General features: G+C 37.4%; 1 protein-coding gene across 1 annotated transcript; it reads right to left on the bottom strand.

The window, feature by feature from the left end:
* Nucleotides 1-17,578: 17,578 nt before the first annotated feature.
* LOC103098204 (late lactation protein B-like) lies at nt 17,579-21,680 on the bottom strand. Its single transcript, XM_007475365.3, has 6 exons — nt 21,569-21,680; nt 20,620-20,690; nt 19,120-19,230; nt 18,311-18,412; nt 18,057-18,083; nt 17,579-17,727 (listed from the first exon to the last, which is right to left on the bottom strand). Exons 1-5 carry the CDS (start codon nt 21,658-21,660, stop codon nt 18,064-18,066), a joined length of 396 nt encoding a protein of 131 aa, XP_007475427.2. The 5' UTR covers nt 21,661-21,680; the 3' UTR covers nt 17,579-17,727; nt 18,057-18,063.
* Between the last annotated feature and the right edge of the window lie 672 nt (nt 21,681-22,352).

Genomic DNA, 22,352 nt, shown 5'->3' with positions numbered 1-22,352 from the left:
TTCTAAATATCGTGTTCCATTCTTTGCAGTCTCTTAGTGTATTATCCACTAAGTCACTTGTGATCCTTATGGGAGCCCCCTATATCTGAAGCTCCTCTTCTTGTCTTCTTGTAGGATTTTCTCCTTTTCTTGGAAGCTCTTGAATTTGGCTATTACATTCCTAGGGGTTGTCTTTTGGGGATTTAGTATAGAGTGTGTTCTATGAACCCTTTCTATTTCCATTTTGCCTCTTTGCTCCAGAACGTGTGGACAATTTTCTTTTATAATCTCCTGCAGAATAATATTGAGTTTATTGTTTATATCTGGTTTTTCTTGGAGACTGATAATTCGGAGGTTGTCTCTTCTTCCTCTGTTTTCCAAGTCTGTGACCTTTTCAGTGAGATATTTTATGTTTTCTTCTAATTCATTAATTTTTTGGCTTTGCTTTATTGATTCTTGCTGTTTTATGATCTCACTTTCTTTGAGTTGCTTAATTCTGGTCGTTAGGGACTGGTTATGCTTTTCAGCTTTGTCTGCCCTTCTATTGGATGCTTCATGCCCTTTTTCCAATTGAGCAGTCTTATCTGTCAGACTGCTGATCTCTTTCTCCCATTTTTCTTTCCAGGTTTCCATCTTTTGGGTAAGTTCCAGTTTGAGATCTTCCAGAGCTTGTTGATAATTTCCATTTTGGGAGGCATGTTCTAATTTGTTTTTGGATTTCATCCTCATTCTCCTCTTTTCCTTGGGAACTTCCATCATAAAAGTTTTCAATAGTCACCTTTTTCCCTTTCTTCCTTGAGGCTTGATTTTGGGCCATGTGAGCCATCCCTTTGGTGGTTTTATTCCCCTTTCCTTTTTGGTCTGGGGTCTGGGTGATATGGGCGGGTTTTCTGTGGATTTAGGTTGCCTCAGACTAGTTCTTCCCAGGCTCTGAGGTTTCTTAGTGTACTGGGCCCCTGATCACAGCCAAAGTGCCCAGGTGTTCAGCTCCACCCTGATAATCAGCATGTGGTCTGCCCCTGGTGTTTAGCTCCTCCCAGATGCTCAGCACAACCTCCCTGATTACAGCTCCCTGGGCCCCCTTTGCTCGGCACAGGATTCTCCTGTGTTTTTTCCTGGCAGTCCCCAGATCCCAAGGACCCTGGAGTGCCCCCCCCCGACAGAGATGTTCCCCACTCACTCGCTGTCCCAGTGAGTGCCCCAGTAGCTCACTCTGGTTTGGTGGGGGAGGTGTGGGGGGGGGAAGGGTGGCTCAGTTTACATTTCTGTGCAAGCTTTTCCTCCTTCTTATTATAGTGTGGAAATGTTCAAATCCCATGTACCTTCGCCTCTTTGGGGTACTGGGGAGTACTGAGGAGTCCTTTTGTTCCTTCAAAGGTGATTTTTATGCTCCTTTGATGTAGTCTATTTCGTTCGGTGCTGGGGAGAGGAAGCGTGTGGCGTCTAGATTGCAGCCATGATTACCCAGAAGTGACCGAATCCCATTTCTTAAAGTATAATTTAACACCCAATTTTTTCCTCACCAAAGAAGGGGATGTAGATGCTAGTTTTGTTGCTTTTTGGTGACTGTTTCATTTAAAAGTCCCAGATATGAGCCCTTTGAAAAGTGAATGATAACAAGGAACAGAGTGTCCCAATTCCAGGATATTTGGCAGTTCAATTCCTCCTTTATCTCTTAAAGGAATATAGAAGATAACTTTTCCTTTGATTTTTCTGTTCTAAGGTAGAAACCTCTGGGTACAAGATTATAAGCCATAGCATCCCCAACTGGGGCTGTGAAAGGAAAAGGAGGAAGTGGGAGAAAATGATTTTCAATCAGAGATTCCAATAAGTATAGGAGGTGTTTGCTTAATTCTTTGGCAATGTCCTTTTTCATGAAAAGAGAAATAAAAATACTGCCTCCTTTTATTCTAGCCCTCTGAATCTAGTTTTTGTAAGTGGGGTATTCATGCTTGTTATCTCATTTCACAGAATGGGATAACCAAATAAAAGATGGTAGGGTCTAGAAATAGTTGTGTAGGCCACAGCCTCAGCTTCAGAACCTTCAACTAACTGACTGTGGTGAAGTTGGCAGTTGACTTGAAGAAGATTGTCATATCTATGTTGTAATGGAGACAGTTTGTGGGTGGTAAAAGAAACAGGATCCAGGAGAGACAGCTGCTGTTTTAAGGTTGGCTCAGAGAGAGAAGAGGGGATTTGAAGAATCTTTCCCCATCAGCCTTCACTTCCCACATATGACTACTCTCACAGATTGGCTCTTGTCTCTCTCCACTACTAGAGCCTAAATTATTTCTTCTCAGGAAGATGTCTCTCCCCCTTTAAACTGTTCCACTTACATTTGCTTCAAATTTGGGAAAGGATAACCACTTTAATATAAATTAATTCAATTAGGGTAATGCAAAGAAAATGGCTGGCAGGGGAAAGAATGGGAAAGGAAAATGGAGAAAGGAAATCTCTCTAACTACCCTTTTCCCTCCCTCCTCGAGTTTGGGGAAACTTGGGCTTTGGCAGCCTGAGCCCCCTGAGAGATAGTCAGGTTAACTGACCCTGGGTTTGGCCCCTGTAAAATGGAGATTTGAACCCTAGACTTCAATCCCCAGAAGTCCTTGGTATTTCCCAGAATTCCCTATAATTTTACCTGAGACTCCATGTTGGAGAGATCATAATTGGTATTTAATGGGCAGCAATGCCTACATCACCCTCTTCTATTTGCAAGGATGTAGTGAGTAAGCTAAGTGCGGGTGTTTTGAATGGTCTAATTGGACCTAGGCATGTGGTTTTCTTGTTTGTATTTTCTTTATTCCTTGATTTCTAATAATCCTTAATAAACCTTATAAAGTATAATATTTCTATTACTAGAGACCAATTTAATTATTACAGTTTTGGCAACCATAAGATTTGGATGAGAACTTCTCAATTTTTTTTTAATGAGATAGTCTAGATAATGTTTCTCCGAGGCTTTTCAGCAAAGCCTCTTGACTCAGCTCAATCCTCTTGCCTGCTTGCCTGCTTGCCTGCTTGCCTGCTATCAGCTCCTGCCTGCATTCATCCACTCTGGACCTGCTAGACCCAGATTGCTCTCCCAGTCCCAACCCAGCCCAGCCCCAGCTGATCTCCAGCCTCTGAGGCAGATTGCCCCAGTCCAGCCCCAGGACCCAGGCTGCTGGTTGCTGCCCCATTTTCTTCAGGACTCACAAACCAGCTGGTAAAAATGGAGGTGATTTTTCCTTAGGCTACAATTAGCCTCCACAGTGGCAGGGAACCATGGGGGGGGGGACAAAAAGGGGGAGGAAGAGACTTTTCCAAACAGGAAGTTGATTACAAGCATGGTGTACTTCAAGGAATTTCTTTTGAGTGTATTGATTCTGTTTATCTCACCTGAGATTCAGGGGAGAAATTCATCTCCCTGCAATTCTTTAGCCCAATTTGAGATTCTTAAAACTCACCCTCACTATGGGGGAGCAGCTCAGTGCCTCAGTGGATTGACTGCCAGACCTAGAGATGTGAGTTCCTGGGTTCTAATCTGGCCTCAGACACTTCCTGGCTGTGTGACCCTGGGCAAGTAACATGGACCCCATTACCTACCCCTTACCAGTCTTCTGCCTTTTGACAATAGGCATCTAAATGGATTAAAAAAATGAACTTTAAAGAGATTGTCAGTTATATTTTAAGGCATTTCAGACTCCAATGTCTTATTAAAACCTCTGTATTTTATTGTATTTTGCTGATTGTTTTGTTTAAGATTTAATTTTGTTGGTTTTAGGTTCATATATTAATGCATTCAATACTATTCTGTTACACTGAATCATTTTAATGTACTGGGTTTTAACTACTGTTATATTTTGTTGTTTTCCCCCTATAACTACAATGAGCAAATATTATTGAATAAGCCCATATAAAAACAACTTTTTTTTTCTATTTTTGACTTTATAAATTGTCACATAGAGGATGAATGGACTTTATAAAAACTAGTTAAAAAAAGGTTGTTGTATAACAACCTTTGGAAATTTTAATCAGCTAAATATCTCAAATTGATTTTAAGGAGTCTTTTAGACATGATTTTTATATTTTTTTTCAACAACTCTGATAAGATCCATTTTAGTAGCTGAAGTGAAATACAGTTATAATCCCCACCTACCACATTTATAAAAATGTGAATGGATTGGACATCACAGTCTCATATCAAAAGGACTGGGAAGTTAATCCCAGGGCATGGTACCCCTGACTACCAAAAGAGGAGCATAGCTCTCATTTATAACTCTTCAGCTCACTTTACCCAACATCAACAGTATAGAGGTTTGGGTTTTTCCTAGACTCCTCTGCCACATTTTTTTAATGATATGTAGATTTCTTGATGATGTTCTAGACCCAAATAAGTTTTACTTTGTTTAAAAATATGTTTGCTGAGGTTGAAACATTGCTACACCTGAAAAACTTGTGACAAGTATCCATTTTCTTTAAATGTCATATAGCAGACTCATGTAAAAAATGGTAGTGGTTTTTGTTTGCTATCATAATTAATTGGGCTATTGAGAATTTTGGGGATATTGATACCTACATATTTGTACTACTGTTCTTTATAAAAAAAACTTTTACCTTGTGAAATTCATTTGCTTGTACTCACAGTGGATTATGGGCAGGAATGAAGAGGAAATGGATCTCATTTTGGTGAGAAACCTTGTATTCTACATTTCGCTGACACAGTGTATCAATGATTATAAACTATATTTTTTAATTTAAAAACTGTTTTAACATTAAAAACTATTTTATTATTATTATTTAATCTTTTATTATTATATTTTGCTTGCATGTGCAATATACTTTTTCAGTTTTTTTTATTTTCTCTCTCCTTTTTTATATTTGAAGCACATATCACCAGTATTAAGATTTTCTTTAACTTTTTTGATTTACAGTAATATAAGTTTAAAATATATTTTCTATAATGTCAATGCATGCTCCAAAAGCTTGAGACTGTAAAAATGATGCCACCAATTGTTTAAAAAAATTATGGGACTTTGCTTAATGATTCTGTCTGATTCCAGGACAAGATATACAAAAGAGCCATTGCATAAGGCCAAGGAAGCATAAAGCTAAACCTGAATTGTGCCAAAAGAGTGCACAGGTCACACAGGTCAAAAAAGAAGAAACCATTTCCAATGGGGTTGATGAAAATTCTAAGCCAATACAAAGGACTTGAATCTAATGTGAGACTCGAGGTTGCAACAGTTAACATACATTAAGACGTAGGCCTTCCTTGTATCCACACTCTTCAAGAAAATACTTACAGACAAGTACCAAAATTTGGCACCTACCTGGCTCCTATTGTCTAGTCCCCATTCTGTTTTTCATAATGTGGCAACTTTCTGTAGTTCTGGCTACTGACTGGGTAAATGCATCATTGCTTAATAATTTTAATTGGGCCCTGATTCAAGGACCTGTTATAGATTTATTTTTCCTTTACTTATAATTTTTACACATGAGAATTTGATAGTTTATATTTCACCCAGACATTATCTTTTTTTATTTGGATTTTTCTGATGTTTTTTAAATTTCTATTGCCAATTGATTCATATACCTCATAACTCATCCATGCATCCCTAAATGATCCCTGTGTTTTTCAATCACTCTCTTCCGGGGGGGGGGGGATTAAAAATATTATTATTATTATTTTAAATTGCAAAGTTTAAATTCCTTGAGAGAGTAATTTTAGGTTAGGAAACATGTTATCTCTCTGAATCCAGAAACTAAACTGTTTAGAGAAGACACCATGAAGATGCCTCCACAGACCCCACAAGAAGATCCAGAATGAACTGTGGGATGTGGTGAACTGAACTGTGTGGGGTTTGTATGTATACTTTGGTGCCAAAGGGGACTGCGCTCTAACTGGCTTTTTCTCAATGTGTCTAACAATTATTGGTTTTGTTCTCTTTTCCTCTTATCCCCAAATTATTGTAATTTCAAAGTTGGTATGTTTTCAAGACCCAGTGGAGAGACTAGTCTTCCTCTGGCCTCAGATGGGGAATGTAAAATGGAGATTTTAAACCCTAGACTTCAATCCCCAGAAGTCCTTGGTATTTCCCAGAATTCCCTATAATCTCACCTGAGTCTCCATGTTGGCGAGATCACAATTGGTATTTAACTGGCAGCAATGCCTACTTCGCACTCTTCTATTTGCAAGGATGTAGTGAGTAAGCTAAGTGGGAGGGTTTTGAATGGTCTAATCAGCCCTAGGCATGTGGTTTTCTTGTTTGTATTTTCTTTATTCCTTGACTTCTAATAATCCTTAATAAACCTCAAAAATATAATATTTCTATTACTAGAGACTAATTTAATTTTTATACCCCTTGGCCACAGTTCAGACCCAGGGTACCAGGAGCTGTGAGGTAAAGTTTTGTCAAAGGCTCAAAATGTCTTCTTCAAACTTCCTTTAGTTTGGGATTTGGGCGAGGGGGAAGGGGGGAAGAGACAATGTCCAGTCACTAGGAGAGGAAAAAGATGGATATCTCCAGGAGAAAGGCTTGGCCAGACCTCTCCTCCTGGGTTTCTCAAGGTTGAGAGAGCTATCCAACTGAAATCTCAGGCAGAATCTTCTGTCTTCTCAATATCCCAGACCTCCTGGGACCCCTCCCCCATTGAGGTAAGCATATCCACAAACTCTTCAGTCTGGCACTTTTTTATGTGCAAACCTTCTGTCACAATGTGCACTGATTAGACACCCTCGCAGGCCATGACTGAGGAGGAAGAGGAGAGAACACATATGAGTGAGTACAGTTGAAGGGAGACAAGATTCCTGGGAGAACTGATTTTTTTTTTATTTTGGCTCTAGGACAAAGGGGAAAGATGATTGCCTCTGAAGAGACTTTAGAAAGTGTAGTAAGGGATGAAGAGAATGGGTTTGCTGCATGTGATAGAGATTTTGCAAAGAGAGAGGTTTGCTGGACCCAAGAACATGCTAGAAATGAAGGGACAAGAGTTCTGGAATACAGAGAACAGATTAAAAAGTGAATACCAGCAGTTACTAGGGGCTCTTAGACTGCCTGTCTCTTGGGCTGTCTGGAGCTAAAACTTCCTCTCTCTCTGAAGCTGAGGAGATTTGGTTCCTAAACCCTGGAACTGAATATCTATACATCTGTTGTTTCTGACTGGAGAAACCCTTCCTTACTGTAAAATTATAAGTGCTCCTGCATACTGAAAGTACCTGTATACTCAGAAGACCTTTGACCAGCTAGTTTGTGCAAACTGTCTATGTGGGGAAGGCCAGAAGCCAATTCTGGCCTGACCCTACTAGGGTTGAACTCTGCCATAAAGTGTTCACCCTGAAGCTACTCAGAAGACCTGTTTCATATTACAAAGTAATTTGGGAGGATTAAATAGTGTCAGGTTAGCAATCAGTCCTGGGAATTAAAACAGAACAGGTCAGGGCCTAGGGAACGTGGAATAAAAATAAGCAATCTCTGTGAAAAGATTTTAGCACACAGGTCAAAAGAAACCAATCCATGTGGGATTGATAAACTTCTATACCAATATAAAAGGACTTGAACATAGTGTGAAACTTGAGGTTGCAGTGCTTGATATATTTTAAGAAGCAGGACTTGAACTACACTCCTTGTAAAATACTTTCTATAAAAGTACCTAAAAATTGGCTAGTCTGGCTCCCCTATCCCTGAGAAATGATGAAATATGAGGCCAGAAAATGACACTTCCATTTTTACACAAAATTCTAGTTTCTTTTTTATCTCTTATAGTATGACAACTTCCTGTAGTCTTGGCTGCAAATGAGTAAGTGAAATATTACTGTATTCTGTCCTACAAACTTGAGGGATAAAATAAAATTATTTTAATTGGACTCTAATAGCAATGGCCTGTTATAAATTTATTTTTTTATTCAGAAATTTTATATACATAATTTTTGATATTTTGATTCTGAATTTTGAATTTTTTTCTCTCTCAAAGTTTAATTTTTTCTTCCATTTATTTATTTTTCTTTTATGTTTTTGATTTTTTCTTTTGACAATTGACTCATACACCCATAACTCAAACATTTTGAGTTGATCTGATTTATAAACACCCTCTTCAGGGGGGGATTGTATTGTATTTTTATTCTTTTTTATAAAAAAATCAAAAATTTAAAATTTTGTTTAAGAAGAATTTCAAGAAAAGAAGTTTGCTAACTCCTTGATCCCAGAAGAATGAACTCTTTGAAAAAAGATGCTTACAGAAACCTACACTGCATCAAGAATATCCAGAATGAACTTTTGGGTGCAATCGATTGAACAAAAGAGGATTGAACATTTACTGTAAAATGTACACTTTTATGCCAGAGGGAACTGCCCCCTAATTTTGGCTTTTTGTCAATGTGCCTAACAAAACATTGGTTTTGCTTTTCTCTTTTCTATTTATCTCTAACTATTGTAATTTCCTCTTAGAAAATAAAGTATTGTATACATTTGTAATTAGAAGTGCTTTAGGACTACAAGATGATTATGTAAAATGATCGATGGGGAGACTAGTCTCCCAATGCTCATCAGAGGGGATTGTGAAGATTGGATTTAGTGAAGATACTTAACTGTCTTTATTGTGAAGATAAAAATTGTAATCTCCTGATTGTAATAATGAAGGTACCTAGCTCTTATTTTATAGTGAAACTAGAATTTTAATCTACAATCTATTTTTAGATTTTAACTACAAAAAGGCATTAAGTAATTACAAAAGGTGAATTAACCACAAAAAGGTGTTAAGTAACTACAAAAGGTGTACTTAAAAAAAGAGGTTTTAAGCAACCCAAAAAGATATAATCTAACCAGAGAAGGTGAGAACTAAAGAATGGGCAGTCTTGGAGAAAAGCGTCTGCTGTGATTGGTAGATGTGAAAATTTAGAGGAGGTGACATAAGAGAAAAAGGTCTTTAAATAGAGGAAAAAAGACTAAAGAGGACAGTTAGTCACCTGAACTTGGAGCAAAGGATCATTTATTCAGATTCAGACATTCAGACAGTCATTTGTAGATTTGAGCACTGCCTCAGAGAAGCAACTAGCAGGCAGACACCCAGACTTCTTTTAGACTGTCACAGTTGGTGAGTGAAAGGCTGACTTAGTAGACTTGCTTTTCTTTTCCCCTGCCTGGGACTTAGAAATTCTAAGAGACTTAGTGACCACGCCTTTCTGGAGGCATGAAGTCTTCAGATAAGGCCCATCTTCTTGAAATTCTCTTCCCCTGGCTGGGGCTTAGAGATTCTAAATGGTATCAGAAGAAGCCAGAGTTTTCTCTCTGTATCTATCCTTAATATCTTCCTTCTATTGTAAATATTGTAAATAAACTACCATAAATTCCTTTTACTTTAGTAATTAATTTTGGAATTTAGAAATTAAATCCCTGGCGACCACCTAATAAAAATATTATTCAAAGTCCCAACCACATTTAAATTTAACAAAGAGTATTACAAAAATGAATAATTTGGAAATAGGTTTTGAGTGACAATACATGTATAACCTAGTGGAATTGCTTGTCAGCTTCAGGAAGGGAATAGGAAGAGGTGAGGGAGAGAACAAGAAATATGTAATCAAGGAAAAATATTTTTAAAAATACTAATTTAAAAATTATAATGAGAGAACATACCAAAACCTATGCGATACAGAAAAAAAGCAGTGATTAGAGGAACATGTGTATCTCTAAAGTCTTAAACCAATAAAATAAGGAAGAGATTAATGAATTGAGTATATAGTAAAAAAAAAACAACTAGAAAAAGAACACATTAAAATAATGAATTAAATACACAATTGGAAATCCTAAGAATTAGAGATGAGATTAACAAAATTGAACTTAGGAAAACCATTGAATTAATAAATAACACTGAGTTGTTTTTATGAAAAACTGTTGCTTAATATGATTTAAAAGAGAGAAGAAAACCAAGTCATTAGCAACAAAAGTAAGAATAGTGAATTTATCAAGAATAAAGATGAGAGAGAGTTCCGGTCAAGATGGCGGCTTAGAGAAAGCTAAAGTTCAGATCTCCGGAAAACCCTTCCCGACCGATCTCAAACTATAAGCTCCTAAGGCGCCGAAATTCAAAACAATCAACAGCACAGACCCTGGGAACCCTCCTCCTAGACCTGGACCCGGATCAAAAGGTACGGCCCCCCTCAAAAGCCAGAACCCGAGATCACTCAGACCTAAGGGGTAGGAGCGCAGAGTCCAAGGCTCCGGGAAGCCGCAGCCCCGCCCAGCTCAGAGAGCAGGGTCCTCTGAAACAACAGCAACCCTCAGGGTGGGCAAGACAGCCTCATGGGCTGGATCCTGATATCCAAGTCTCAGTGAAAGTCCCTGCCCTCTGGAGCTCTGGGAAGCCAAAGCCCCCCCCCCCCCCCCCCCCCCCGCAAGCCAATGAAACAGCCTCACGGCCAGGTATTCTGAAGGCAACTTCCGGAAAGCAACCCGACCCAGAGAGCCCAGGGAGAGTGTGGCGTCCTGGTCCAACCCTTCCACTCCAGTTCCAGTGAGGCATATTCAGTTTAACTCAGGGAAAGCTCATAGAACCGACAATCTGCCCAGGACTAAAGCCTCTGAACACCAGACAGAGATAAGAAAAGCTAATCCTCCCCATTCAGAGATGGCAAACTCCACAGAAGCACAGAAGCCCCAAAATCCCAAGAAAAAATAAGAAGAAAGGGGCGACTTTGGACACATTCTATGGAGCCAAAATACAAAATACAGAGCAGATAGAAGATGATATACAAGAAAATGCTCCAAAATCTTCCAAAGGAAATGGAAACTCTCCACAAACCCATGAAGAATTTGAATCAAAAATGACCAAAAAGATGGAAGCCTTCTGGGAGGAAAAGTGGGAAATAATGCAAAAGAAATTCACGCATCTACAAAACCAGTTTGACCAAACTATAAAAGAAAACCAGGCTTTAAAGCAAAGCCAAAACACCAAGAAATTAGAAGAGATCATAAAATATCTCACCGACAAGGTGATAGATCTGGAAAATAGAGGGAGAAGAGATAATTTAAGAATAATTGGACTCCCAGAAAAGCCAGAAATAAACACCAAACTCGATATGGTGATACAAGATATAATCAAAGAAAATTGCCCAGAGATTCTAGAACAAGGGGGCAATACAGCCACTGACAGAGCTCACAGAACACCTTCTACACTAAACCCCCAAAAGACAACTCCCAGGAATGTAATTGCCAAATTCCAAAGCTATCAAACAAAAGAAAAAATCCTACAGGAAGCCAGAAAAAGACAATTTAGATATAAAGGAATGCCAATCAGGGTCACACAAGACCTTGCAAGTTCTACTCTGAATGATTGTAAGGCATGGAACATGATCTTCAGAAAGGCAAGAGAACTGGGTCTCCAACCAAGAATCAACTACCCAGCAAAACTGACTATATACTTCCAAGGGAAAGTATGGGCATTCAACAAAATAGAAGACTTCCAACTTTTTGCAAAGAAAAGACCAGAGCTCTGTGGAAAGTTTGACACCGAAAATCAAAGAGCAAGGAATACCTGAAAAGGTAAATATTAAGGAAAGGGGAAAAATGTTATCTTCTTCTTTTACTCAAACTCTCTTCTATAAGGACTACATTTATATCAATCTATGTATACTAACATGTGGGGGAAATGTAATGTATGAATAAGGGGTAAAGAAAGACCAAATAGAATAATCTTTCTCACACAAAGATTCACATGTGAGGGGGAGGGGAAGAAAACTCCTATAAGAAGGAGAGGAAGAGAGAGGGGGGGTTTTCTTACTTAAACCTCAATCTCAGGGAAATCAACTCTGAGAGGGAAAAACATCCAGATCCATTGGGATCTTGAATTCTATCTTACCCAACAAGGGTAGGGAGAAGGGAAAACCAAGTTGGGGAGGGGGAGAGGGAAAGAGAGGGGGGAGGGGGAGGAAACAAAAAGGGAGGGACTAAAAAGGGAAACATCAAGGGAGGGGACAAGGGGGACTGATTAAAAATAAATCACTGGACTAAAAGGTAGAGCCGAAGAAGAAAAAGGTTAGAATTAGGGAAGGCTATCAAAATGCCAGGGAGTCCACAAATGACAATCATAACTTTGAACGTGAATGGGATGAACTCACCCATAAAACGTAGACAAATAGCAGAATGGATTAGAATCCAAAACCCTACCATATGTTGTCTTCAAGAAACACACATGAGGTGGGTTGATACCCACAAGGTCAGAATTAAAGGATGGAGTAAGACCTTCTGGGCCTCAACTGACAGAAAGAAGGCAGGAGTGGTAATCATGATATCTGATAAAGCCAATGCAAAAATAGACCTGATCAAAAGGGATAGGGAAGGTAATTATATTTTGTTAAAAGGGGCTCTAGACAATGAGGAAATATCATTAATCAAAATGTATGCATCAAATAATATAGCACCCAAATTTCTAATGGAGAAACTAGGAGAATTGAAGGAAGAAATAGACAATAAAACCATACTAGTGGGAGACTTAAACCAACCATTATCAAATTTAGATAAATCAAATCAAAAAATAAATAAGAAAGAGGTAAAAGAAGTGAATGAAATCTTAGAAAAATTAGAATTAATAGACATATGGAGAAAAATAAATAGGGATAAAAAGGAATACACCTTCTCAGCACCACATGGCACATTCACAAAAATTGACCATACAGTAGGTCACAGAAACATAGCACACAAATGCAGAAAAGCAGAAATAATGAATGCAGCCTTCTCAGATCACAAGGCAATAAAAATAATGATTAGTAATGGTACATGGAAAACCAAATCTAAAACCAATTGCAAATTAAACAATATGATACTCCAAAACCGTTTAGTTAAAGAAGAAATCATAGAAACAATTAATAATTTCATCGAGGAAAATGACAATGGCGAGACATCCTTCCAAACCTTTTGGGATGCAGCCAAAGCGGTAATCAGAGGTAAATTCATATCCCTGAATGCTTATATTAACAAACAAGGGAGAGCAGAGATCAATCAATTGGAAATGCAAATGAAAAAACTCGAAAGCGATCAAATTAAAACCCCCCAGCAGAAAACCAAACTAGAAATCCTAAAAATTAAGGTAGAAATTAATAAAATTGAAAGTGATATAACTATTGATTTAATAAATAAGACAAGAAGCTGGTACTTTGAAAAAACAAACAAAATAGACAAAGTACTGGTCAATCTAATTAAAAAAAGGAAGGAAGAAAAGCAAATTAACAGCATTAAAGATGAAAAGGGGGACAGCACCTCCAATGAAGATGAAATTAAGGCAATCATTAGAAATTACTTTGCCCAATTATATGGCAATAAATACACCAATTTAGGAGAAATGGATGAATATATACAAAAATACAAACTGCCTAGACTAACAGAAGAGGAAATAGAATTCTTAAATAATCCCATATCAGAAATTGAAATCCAAAAAGCCATCAAAGAACTTCCTAAGAAAAAATCCCCAGGGCCTGATGGATTCACCTGTGAATTCTATCAAACATTCAGAGAACAGTTAATCCCAATACTATACAAACTATTTGACATAATAAGAAAAGAGGAAGTTCTACCAAACTCCTTTTACGACACAAACATGGTACTGATTCCAAAACCAGGCAGGTCAAAAACAGAGAAAGAAAACTATAGGCCAATCTCCCTAATGAATATAGATGCAAAAATCTTAAATAGAATACTAGCAAAAAGACTCCAGCAAGTGATCAGAAGGATCATTCACCATGATCAAGTAGGATTCATACCAGGGATGAATTCAATGGTTCAACATTAGGAAAACCATCCACATAATTGACCACATCAACAAGCAAACTAGCAAGAACCACATGATTATCTCAATAGATGCAGAAAAAGCATTTGATAAAATACAACACCCATTCCTATTAAAAACACTAGAAAGCATAGGAATAGAAGGTTCATTCCTAAAAATAATAAACAGTATATATCTAAAACCATCAGCTAATATCATCTGCAATGGGGATAAACTAGATGCATTCCCAATAAGATCAGGAGTGAAACAAGGATGCCCATTATCACCTCTACTATTTGACATTGTACTAGAAACACTAGCAGTAGCAATTAGAGAAGATAAAGGAATTGAAGGCATCAAAATAGGCAAGGAGGAGACCAAGTTATCACTCTTTGCGGATGACATGATGGTCTACTTAAAGAATCCTAGAGATTCAACCAAAAAGCTAATCGAAATAATCAACAACTTTAGCAAAGTTGCAGGATACAAAATAAACCCACATAAATCATCAGCTTTTCTATATATCTCCAACACAGCTCAGCAGCAAGAACTAGAAAGAGAAATCCCATTCAAAATCACCTTAGACAAAATAAAATACCTAGGAATCTACCTCCCAAGACAAACACAGGAACTATATGAACACAACTACAAAACACTCGCCACACAACTAAAACTAGACTTGAGCAAATGGAAAAACATTAACTGCTCATGGATAGGACGAGCTAATATAATAAAAATGACCATCCTACCCAAACTTATTTATCTATTTAGTGCCATACCCATGGAACTCCCAAAATACTTCTTCACTGATTTAGAAAAAACCATAACAAAGTTCATTTGGAAGAACAAAAGATCAAGGATATCCAGGGAAATAATGAAAAAAAAAACACATATGATGGGGGCCTTGCAGTCCCTGACCTTAAACTATATTACAAAGCAGCAGTCATCAAAACAATTTGGTACTGGCTAAGAAACAGAAAGGAAGATCAGTGGAATAGACTGGGGGAAAGCGACCTCAGCAAGACAGTATACGATAAACCCAAAGATCCCAGCTTTTGGGACAAAAATCCACTATTTGACAAAAACTGCTGGGAAAAATGGAAGACAGTGTGGGAGAGACTAGGAATAGATCAACACCTCACACCCTACACCAAGATAAATTCAAAATGGGTGAGTGACTTAAACATTAAGAAGGAAACCATAATAAAATTGGGTAAACACAGAATAGTATACATGTCAGACCTTTGGGAGGGGAAAGACTTTAAAACCAAGCAAGACATAGAAAGAATCACAAAATGTAAAATAAATAATTTTGACTACATCAAACTAAAAAGCTTTTGTACAAACAAAACCAATGTAACTAAAATCAGAAAGGAAACAACAAATTGGGAAAAAATCTTCATAGAAACCTCTGACTAAGGTTTAATTACTCATATTTATAAAGAGCTAAATCAATTGTACAAAAAATCAAGCCATTCTCCAATTGATAAATGGGCAAGGGAAATGGATAGGCAGTTCTCAGATAAAGAAATCAAAACTATTAACAAGCACATGAAGAAGTGTTGTAAATCTCTTATAATCAGAGAGATGCAAATTAAAACAACTCTGAGGTATCACCTCACACCTAGCAGATTGGCTAACATAACAGCAAAGGAAAGTAATGAATGCTGGAGGGGATGTGGCAAAGTAGGGACATTAATTCATTGCTGGTGGAGTTGTGAACTGATCCAACCATTCTGGAGGGCAATTTGGAACTATGCCCAAAGGGCGACAAAAGAATATCTACCCTTTGACCCAGCCATAGCACTGCTGGGTCTGTACCCCAAAGAGACAATAAGGAAAAAGACTTGCAGAAAAATATTCATAGCTGCGCTCTTTGTGGTGGCCAAAAACTGGAAAACGAGGGAATGCCCATCAATTGGGGAATGGCTGAGCAAACTGTGGTATATGTTGGTGATGGAGTACTATTTTGCTAAAAGGAATAATAAAGTGGAGGAGTTCCATGGAGACTTGAACAACCTCCAGGAAGTGATGCAGAGCGAGAGGAGCAGAACCAGGAGAACATTGTACACAGAGACTAATACACTGTGGTATAATCGAACGAAATGGACGTCTCCATTAATGGTGGTTTAATGTCCCTGAACAATTTGCAGGGATCCAGGAGAAAAAAACACTATTCATAAGCAAAGGACAAACTATGGGAGTGGAAACACTGAGGAAAAGCAACTGCCTGAATACAGAGGTTGAGGGGACATGACAGAGGAGAGACTCTAAATGAACACTCTAATGCAAATATTATCAACAAAGCAATGGGTTCAAATCAAGAAAACATGTAATGCCCAGTGGATTTACGCGTAGGCTATGGGGGGTGGGGGGGAGGAAAAGAAAATGATCTATGTCTTTAACGAATAATGCTTGGAAATGATCAAATAAAATATATTTTAAAAAAAAAAGAATAAAGATGAGAGGGCCGCTGGGTAACTCAGTAGATTGAGAGCCAGGCCTAGTGATGGAAGGTCCTAGGTTCAAATCTGGCCTCAGATACTTCCCAGCTGTGTGACCCTGGGCAAGTCACTTGACCCCCATTGCCTAGCCCTTACCACTCTTCTGCCTTGGAATCTATACACAGTATTGATTTCAAGATGGAAGGTAAGGGTTTGGGCTTTTTTTTAAGAACAAAGATGAAATTAAAGCAATTATTAGGAATTATTTTGCCTAATAATATACCAATAAATTTAGCAATGAAAAGAAATGGAAGTATATTGCCTAGGAAATTGCCTAGACTAATTGAGGAGGAAATAAAATATCTAGATAGACTTATTTTAGTAAAAGAAATTGAATAGACTATGGCTTGTGATATGAATTTGTTAAGAAAAAGCATCAGGATTTACAAGTGAATTCAACAAACGTTTAAAGATAATCTAATTCCAGTATTAAAATTAATTATTTAGAACAACTGATAAAGGAGTCCTGCTAGACTTCTTTTATGAAACAAATATGGTGCTGATAACTAAACCAGGAAAATCAAAAACAGAGAAAGAAAGCTATAGGCCAATTTCATTAATGAATATAGAAGCAAAAATCGATACTGTAACAATGTGACCCAAAGTTTATATATTATGAATAAAAAATTATTACCAGTTATGTAGGGATGGTTTAATATAAGGAAATTTCTTAAGATAATTGATAACAACAAAAGTGAGAAAGATTATAATTATATAAATAGAAACAAAAGCTTTTGCAAAATACTGGAACAATTCCTATTAAAATATTTGAAATTGTAGTTATAAATGTATTTTTTCTTAGAATGATAACAAATATATACCTAAAATCATTAGTAAACAATATTTGTAAGGAGATTAAATTAGAAGCCTTCCTTATAACATCAGGAATTAAATAAGGATGTCCATTATTACTGATATTATTTAGTGTTGCAATCAAAATGCTAGCAATAGCAGTAAGAGAAGAAAAACAAAATTTTCTTTTTCTCACCCTCTGTTAACTTACTGTTTTGAAAATTAATGTTTGCAAATTTATTGTAGAACTAAGCACATGATCCACTACTAAGGGATTCAAGTGTTCACTTTTGATGTTTTGGAACATAAACCCAGTTGCTATAGTTATTACTCTAATTAAAAACTATGTACTATCTTAATTTTCACCTTTTAATTAGCTGTTTTGAAACATATGGAACTTTTGACCACATCTTGTAGAAACCATTAATTAGTCTCTCAACCTTTGGAAATTCAAGATACTTGGATTTCCAGGCAAGTGTACTTTATCTAACTGTCTCCCACTTCTCATTTCTTTGCCCCCAGTAAACCCTTAAAAAAAAGAGTCTGAGTCATAAGTGATTGTTTCATACATTTATGTATAACTGGAAGAAAATATTAGAAAGCAAAGGAGGAGGCTGAGGAGAGGAACCAAACAGAGGGAGCTATTAATCATCTGAGGAGATGGCAGGGATTTCCTGGATATCCTTGATTCTGAGGTTGAAGATAATATCTCCTCCTAGAAAATACCAAAGGTAAAATCAATGATGGGTTCTTGGAAATGAATAAGGTAGTAGAAGTGATATATTCCCAAGGGCTAGCAGGGCCCACTGCTGGGGTATAAGATGTATGGAAAAAGGTATATGCAAACATTGCACAGAAATCCAGGGGGAGGATGAAGACTATTTGAAAGATGTTTAAAAAAATTGTCATCCATCCCTCATTCATGGTTGGGAAGTTCACCTTGCTATGGGTAAGCTGAGCCAAGGGGCCACTTAATGTCCAGGTGAGATGTAGAATTCTAGAAAATTCTGGAAGATGCTTGGGAAATTTTTAAAGATCACTTACCTTAAGCCTACTCAGGAGTGCAAGACTCTGCAGAAACAAAGACATGTTTAAATACATTTATTTGCAAAAAGCACCTCCTTCCACAGAGCTCCCATACTAGACAATGGTTTAAGCAATTAGATATTTACTAAGAAGTTAGGATAAAACAGCTTCTAAGGGGAGGAAATAATCAGAATGGACAGGGAAGGGAAGGTGGTTCAAGATAGGGGATGAAGATACAGGGCAGGGCACAGCCAAAATTCTCTTCTGGTTACCTTCTTGACTGGGAGAGATGATTCTTTTATCACCAAGTCCTTCCTTTTTGATGAACTCTTTAAACTCTTTCATTGCTAAGGGGTTTGCATATGTGTTTGGACCTGCAGAAAGAGATCAGAACAGATAAATTATTGTCTGTAACTAGATCCTTCTCTGATTTTTGTCACTCTAATAGCTGTCTTTTTTTTTATGAAAAGTTGCTGGTTTTTGCACCTAGGAAGTGAGACTGAAAGTAGAAAGAATAGGGAAAAACTTAGGGGAGTTGAAAAGTTTATTTCTCTTTATCTCCTGCCAACAAATTCCTTGCTTCAAATGCTGTCTGGACCATCATTTCTACAGAAAAAAAATCCATATATGTCTTCCACAGTTGTACAAAATGAAAGAATTCAAATACTCTAAAATCTGAACAAATATGATGGAGGAAAAGAGTCAGGCATGAAGATGCAGATACAGGTTTTCTCTCTCCCTCCTCCAACTCCTTTATTTGAAGCAGAATTTCCCCTGTGCTGACTCATTAAGGAGAAAATGAATCAGCATCTGCAACTAAAAAAGTTTCTTAATAAGATCTAACTAACTATTGAACAGGCAGCCAGCAAATTCTAATTCATGGAATCTAGTGGCCTCTTTCCTGGACTTTGATTTGTATCAACTTCAAAATGGATAGGATGAGAGGAAAAAATTTCCAAGACAGGAAGTAATTCCCTCAGCCCCCATCTCTGGGGGGAATCCAGATGAGCAGGTTCTAACAGCTGTCCTACATAATGACATTGTTCTTTTGCTGGGATTCACAGAATCACATGCTACTTACCCACAAGTTTGGCCACTCTGATTTGTTTGCCATGGAGCTCACCCTCACAAATGATAATCCAATGATCTGGCACAGATGTCTTAGTTATATACACATCACGTTTGCCCTCATCTGTAAGAAGTTATAAGGAGATATACTTTTAGCATCTTTAATTCCCTTGGAAAATAGTCTTTGGGAAGAATCTGAGACCAGCTTTAGATTCACTATTCCTGGTAAGCAGCAAGGAGAGCTAGGAAGCTAAAAGAGTGTTGTATAATGTCCTCAGCAGGAAAATTTACCCATCAACCTCCTATAGTACTTTGTTTTGCACCTTGCTTATGGACTTATACTTTAATATTGTTTGTTATAAGACCACAGGATCCAATGACTGGTTTTTCAGGAACCTTAAGAACATCTAATCTTACCCCTTTTGTTACAAATTGATTAACAGAAGCTCAAAGATTTACACACAGTAATAGAGGAACTGTGGTATAATAGATGGAGTCCTAACTTTGGAGTAAGGTAGATCCAACTTTATGTCCCATTTCAAAATCATACTTGGCTGTTAGCTAGAGTAGCACTTTTAACCTCTCAGGGTCCTGGGTGACTCTCATATGTTATAAATTGGAAACTAAATACTGATCTACATTGACTCAGAAAGTTTTTTCACTGGGAGTTCCTAATACAAAACAATCAACAATCAGGTTGAAGGTCAATTAAGTGTTTACACCCTTTGAAGGGGATGATAACTTACTTGAACTTTACCCCTTAGTTATTGAATAGCATAATTCTTTCCCTACCAGACTTGAATAAATATTGATTGATTGAGTAAATGAGCACCAAACATGGGCTCTAGGATATGATTCATGACCCAGTCTGCCCATTGTGTAAATGGATCAATCCATCTTGGCTCTCACAAAAAAATCTGACATAATTTAAGTTTATTCTTAGAATATTTCACTCCTTCCATGCATGTGCCTCTAATGTTAGGTTTCCAGGCATACATTTGTGTTATGGCAGTACTCCTTTGCACATTCCCCTGAGTAGCACCCCTATGTTCTTGGTATCCACATATTAATGTACACTTTAGCTTTTTACATTTTCTGAATTCTCATAAGATTCCTTACAATAGTCTTTACTCAATGCCTTTACCTAAGGAAATATCTAATGGTGGAAATTTCAGACCCAGAGCTTCAAACCAGGATAGAGATTCTAAGTATGTGTTCTTTTTTCTTTTTTCTAATACAGTTCATGAGAGCAGCTGCCTAGCCTACTTTGCTACCCTAAACCAACTTGGGCCAAGTTATATGGTCAATCATCACTGAAGAAAGACAAACCCACTGGTCAATCCAGTACACGTCATGGAAAAAACTGCCCAAGTCACTACGTATTGTCAGACAAACTCAGCCTTTCAGTTCTGGGGATACAGAGAGGTTCCAGGTTTGGTAATCTCTGGGATCTAGTATCAGGTTGTGATTTCTCATCAAACAGAGTCCCTTTAATGGGGCATGTTTGACTCACCTACACTAAATTTCATGGGATCATCTGTTTTCTTCAATTTTACTTTCATTTCTTCACACTTGCCAGAAGTCCTGAAAAACAGAATGCATATGAATAGTTTTACTGGAGGTAAGAAGTAATGCCATCAAAAATCTAAAAAGGTGGTTTGGTTCCCTCGCTCCTGAATCATTTCTTAGTGAAGGAAAATGAAGCAGAAACAGATCAATCTGTGTCTGATTATTTCCATTGATAAAGAACTAGGTGATTTCCCATCCATCTTTTGACTGTCAGGCAGGAATGATAGAACACCATGATCTCTAAGGAATCAAAATCACAGGGCACCCCTGTATAAATGGAGATATTGAACCTTTGAATTCATTCCCCAGAAGTTCTTAGTATTTCCCAAAATTCCCTATAATCTCTCCTGTGTTTCCACGTTGGCAAGATCACCTTATTGGTATTTAAGTGGATGTATAGTCCTCCCATGCTCTCTTGGACCTGCGACTGGGCTGAAGTCAGGCAGTACTTTTGTTTTAGTTATTATTAATAAAAATGTATAAAATATAATATTTAGTTATTGATTATTAATTTAAAAACCCACACCCCAAAGGAAATGGTGATAGATAGATGGTATGAGTAGACTGAAATGTATAATCTAAGATGTCATGAATATCATGGGATGGAAGCATCAATAGGGAAATGAGGAAAAGTTAGAAGGGGGCTGAGCCCATGTGGGAACTTTGCAGTTAGACAGTGACTCAAGAAGTCAACGAATTGGTGCTAAGTAAGCATTTTACTCCAATGGGGGTAAAATAAAACTAATATTGATATTTGAAAACTTATAACTATGAAATGTGGTCAGGTTAAGTGAGAAGAGGATGTAGGATTTTTGGCTCCAATTGTGGGCCTGAAAAGGGATTACAATGAATAAAAATTTTGAGAAGACTTTGTTTTTATTCTGGCTACTTACTTGCTGGTAAGTGTGACCTCCATGTTACCATCTTTAAATTGGGAGAAGGTCAAGGGTGACATGGTCACATTGATATTCTCCAACAATTCCATGCTTGACACAATAGAGTTTATATAGTATTTATCCTGAAAAAAATATAATTTGCATTCAGAACTCGAAGGAGGAATAAAGGAGGGACTTCTCTCCTCTTCACAAACTTTCTTAGTTAATTCCTGATTTGATTAGGGGCCATGGTGTATTTGGTGGTAGAATATTCAAACAAGAAGGCATTTGGAAGAGCTAGACTTGAGTTTTCAAACCTATGAAATTCACCTAAATATTATATGACCCAATTTGAAAAAAAGATTTGGCACTAAACCCACAAACTAAATCCTTGCAGACTGTGACTTTGAATCCTTTGAGACCCAATTTCTCTTTCTAATATAACTTATTTGGACTGTTAATACCCCCCAATTTCCACTTTGCTCTGGACAAAGTGAATAAAGTAAAAAAAAAGCAAAAGAAGAGTAAAATCCTTGATCAGACATCTATTCCCTGCACTGCCTTTCCCCATAGAGTTAATTCAATATTTTCTAGTAGAGCCCCATAGTTTGAGTTGCCATCTCTTGCAGAATGGGTTATTAAAACTCCATATTTTTCTGAAAAGAACCTAGTGGGGTCCTAATTTTGAAATGACAACCTCTTGCTAACATATATCCTTCCCTCCTATCTCTAAGTTCTCCCAATGAAGTCTCACCTTAAACATATTTTCAGAAGTTATTGAGGGCCCAGCTTGTAGGATGGT

Source organism: Monodelphis domestica, chromosome 1 (genome assembly GCF_027887165.1).
Source record: "Monodelphis domestica isolate mMonDom1 chromosome 1, mMonDom1.pri, whole genome shotgun sequence".
Classification (NCBI taxonomy): Eukaryota; Metazoa; Chordata; class Mammalia; order Didelphimorphia; family Didelphidae; genus Monodelphis; species Monodelphis domestica.
This window is presented reverse-complemented; position numbering and strand designations above follow the sequence as displayed.

Excerpts from the sequence above, each read along its gene's own strand:
- LOC103098204 (XM_007475365.3), bottom strand. The coding sequence starts at position 21,660 with ATGGAATTGTTGGAGAATATCAATGTGACCATGTCACCCTTGACCTTC. Across the intron at positions 19,231-20,619 it reads TCCCATGAAATTTAGTGTAG|ATGAGGGCAAACGTGATGTG; the intron begins GTGAGTCAAACA and ends AACTTCTTACAG. Across the intron at positions 18,084-18,310 it reads CATCTCTCCCAGTCAAGAAG|AGTCTTGCACTCCTGAGTAG; the intron begins GTAACCAGAAGA and ends TTGTTTCTGCAG.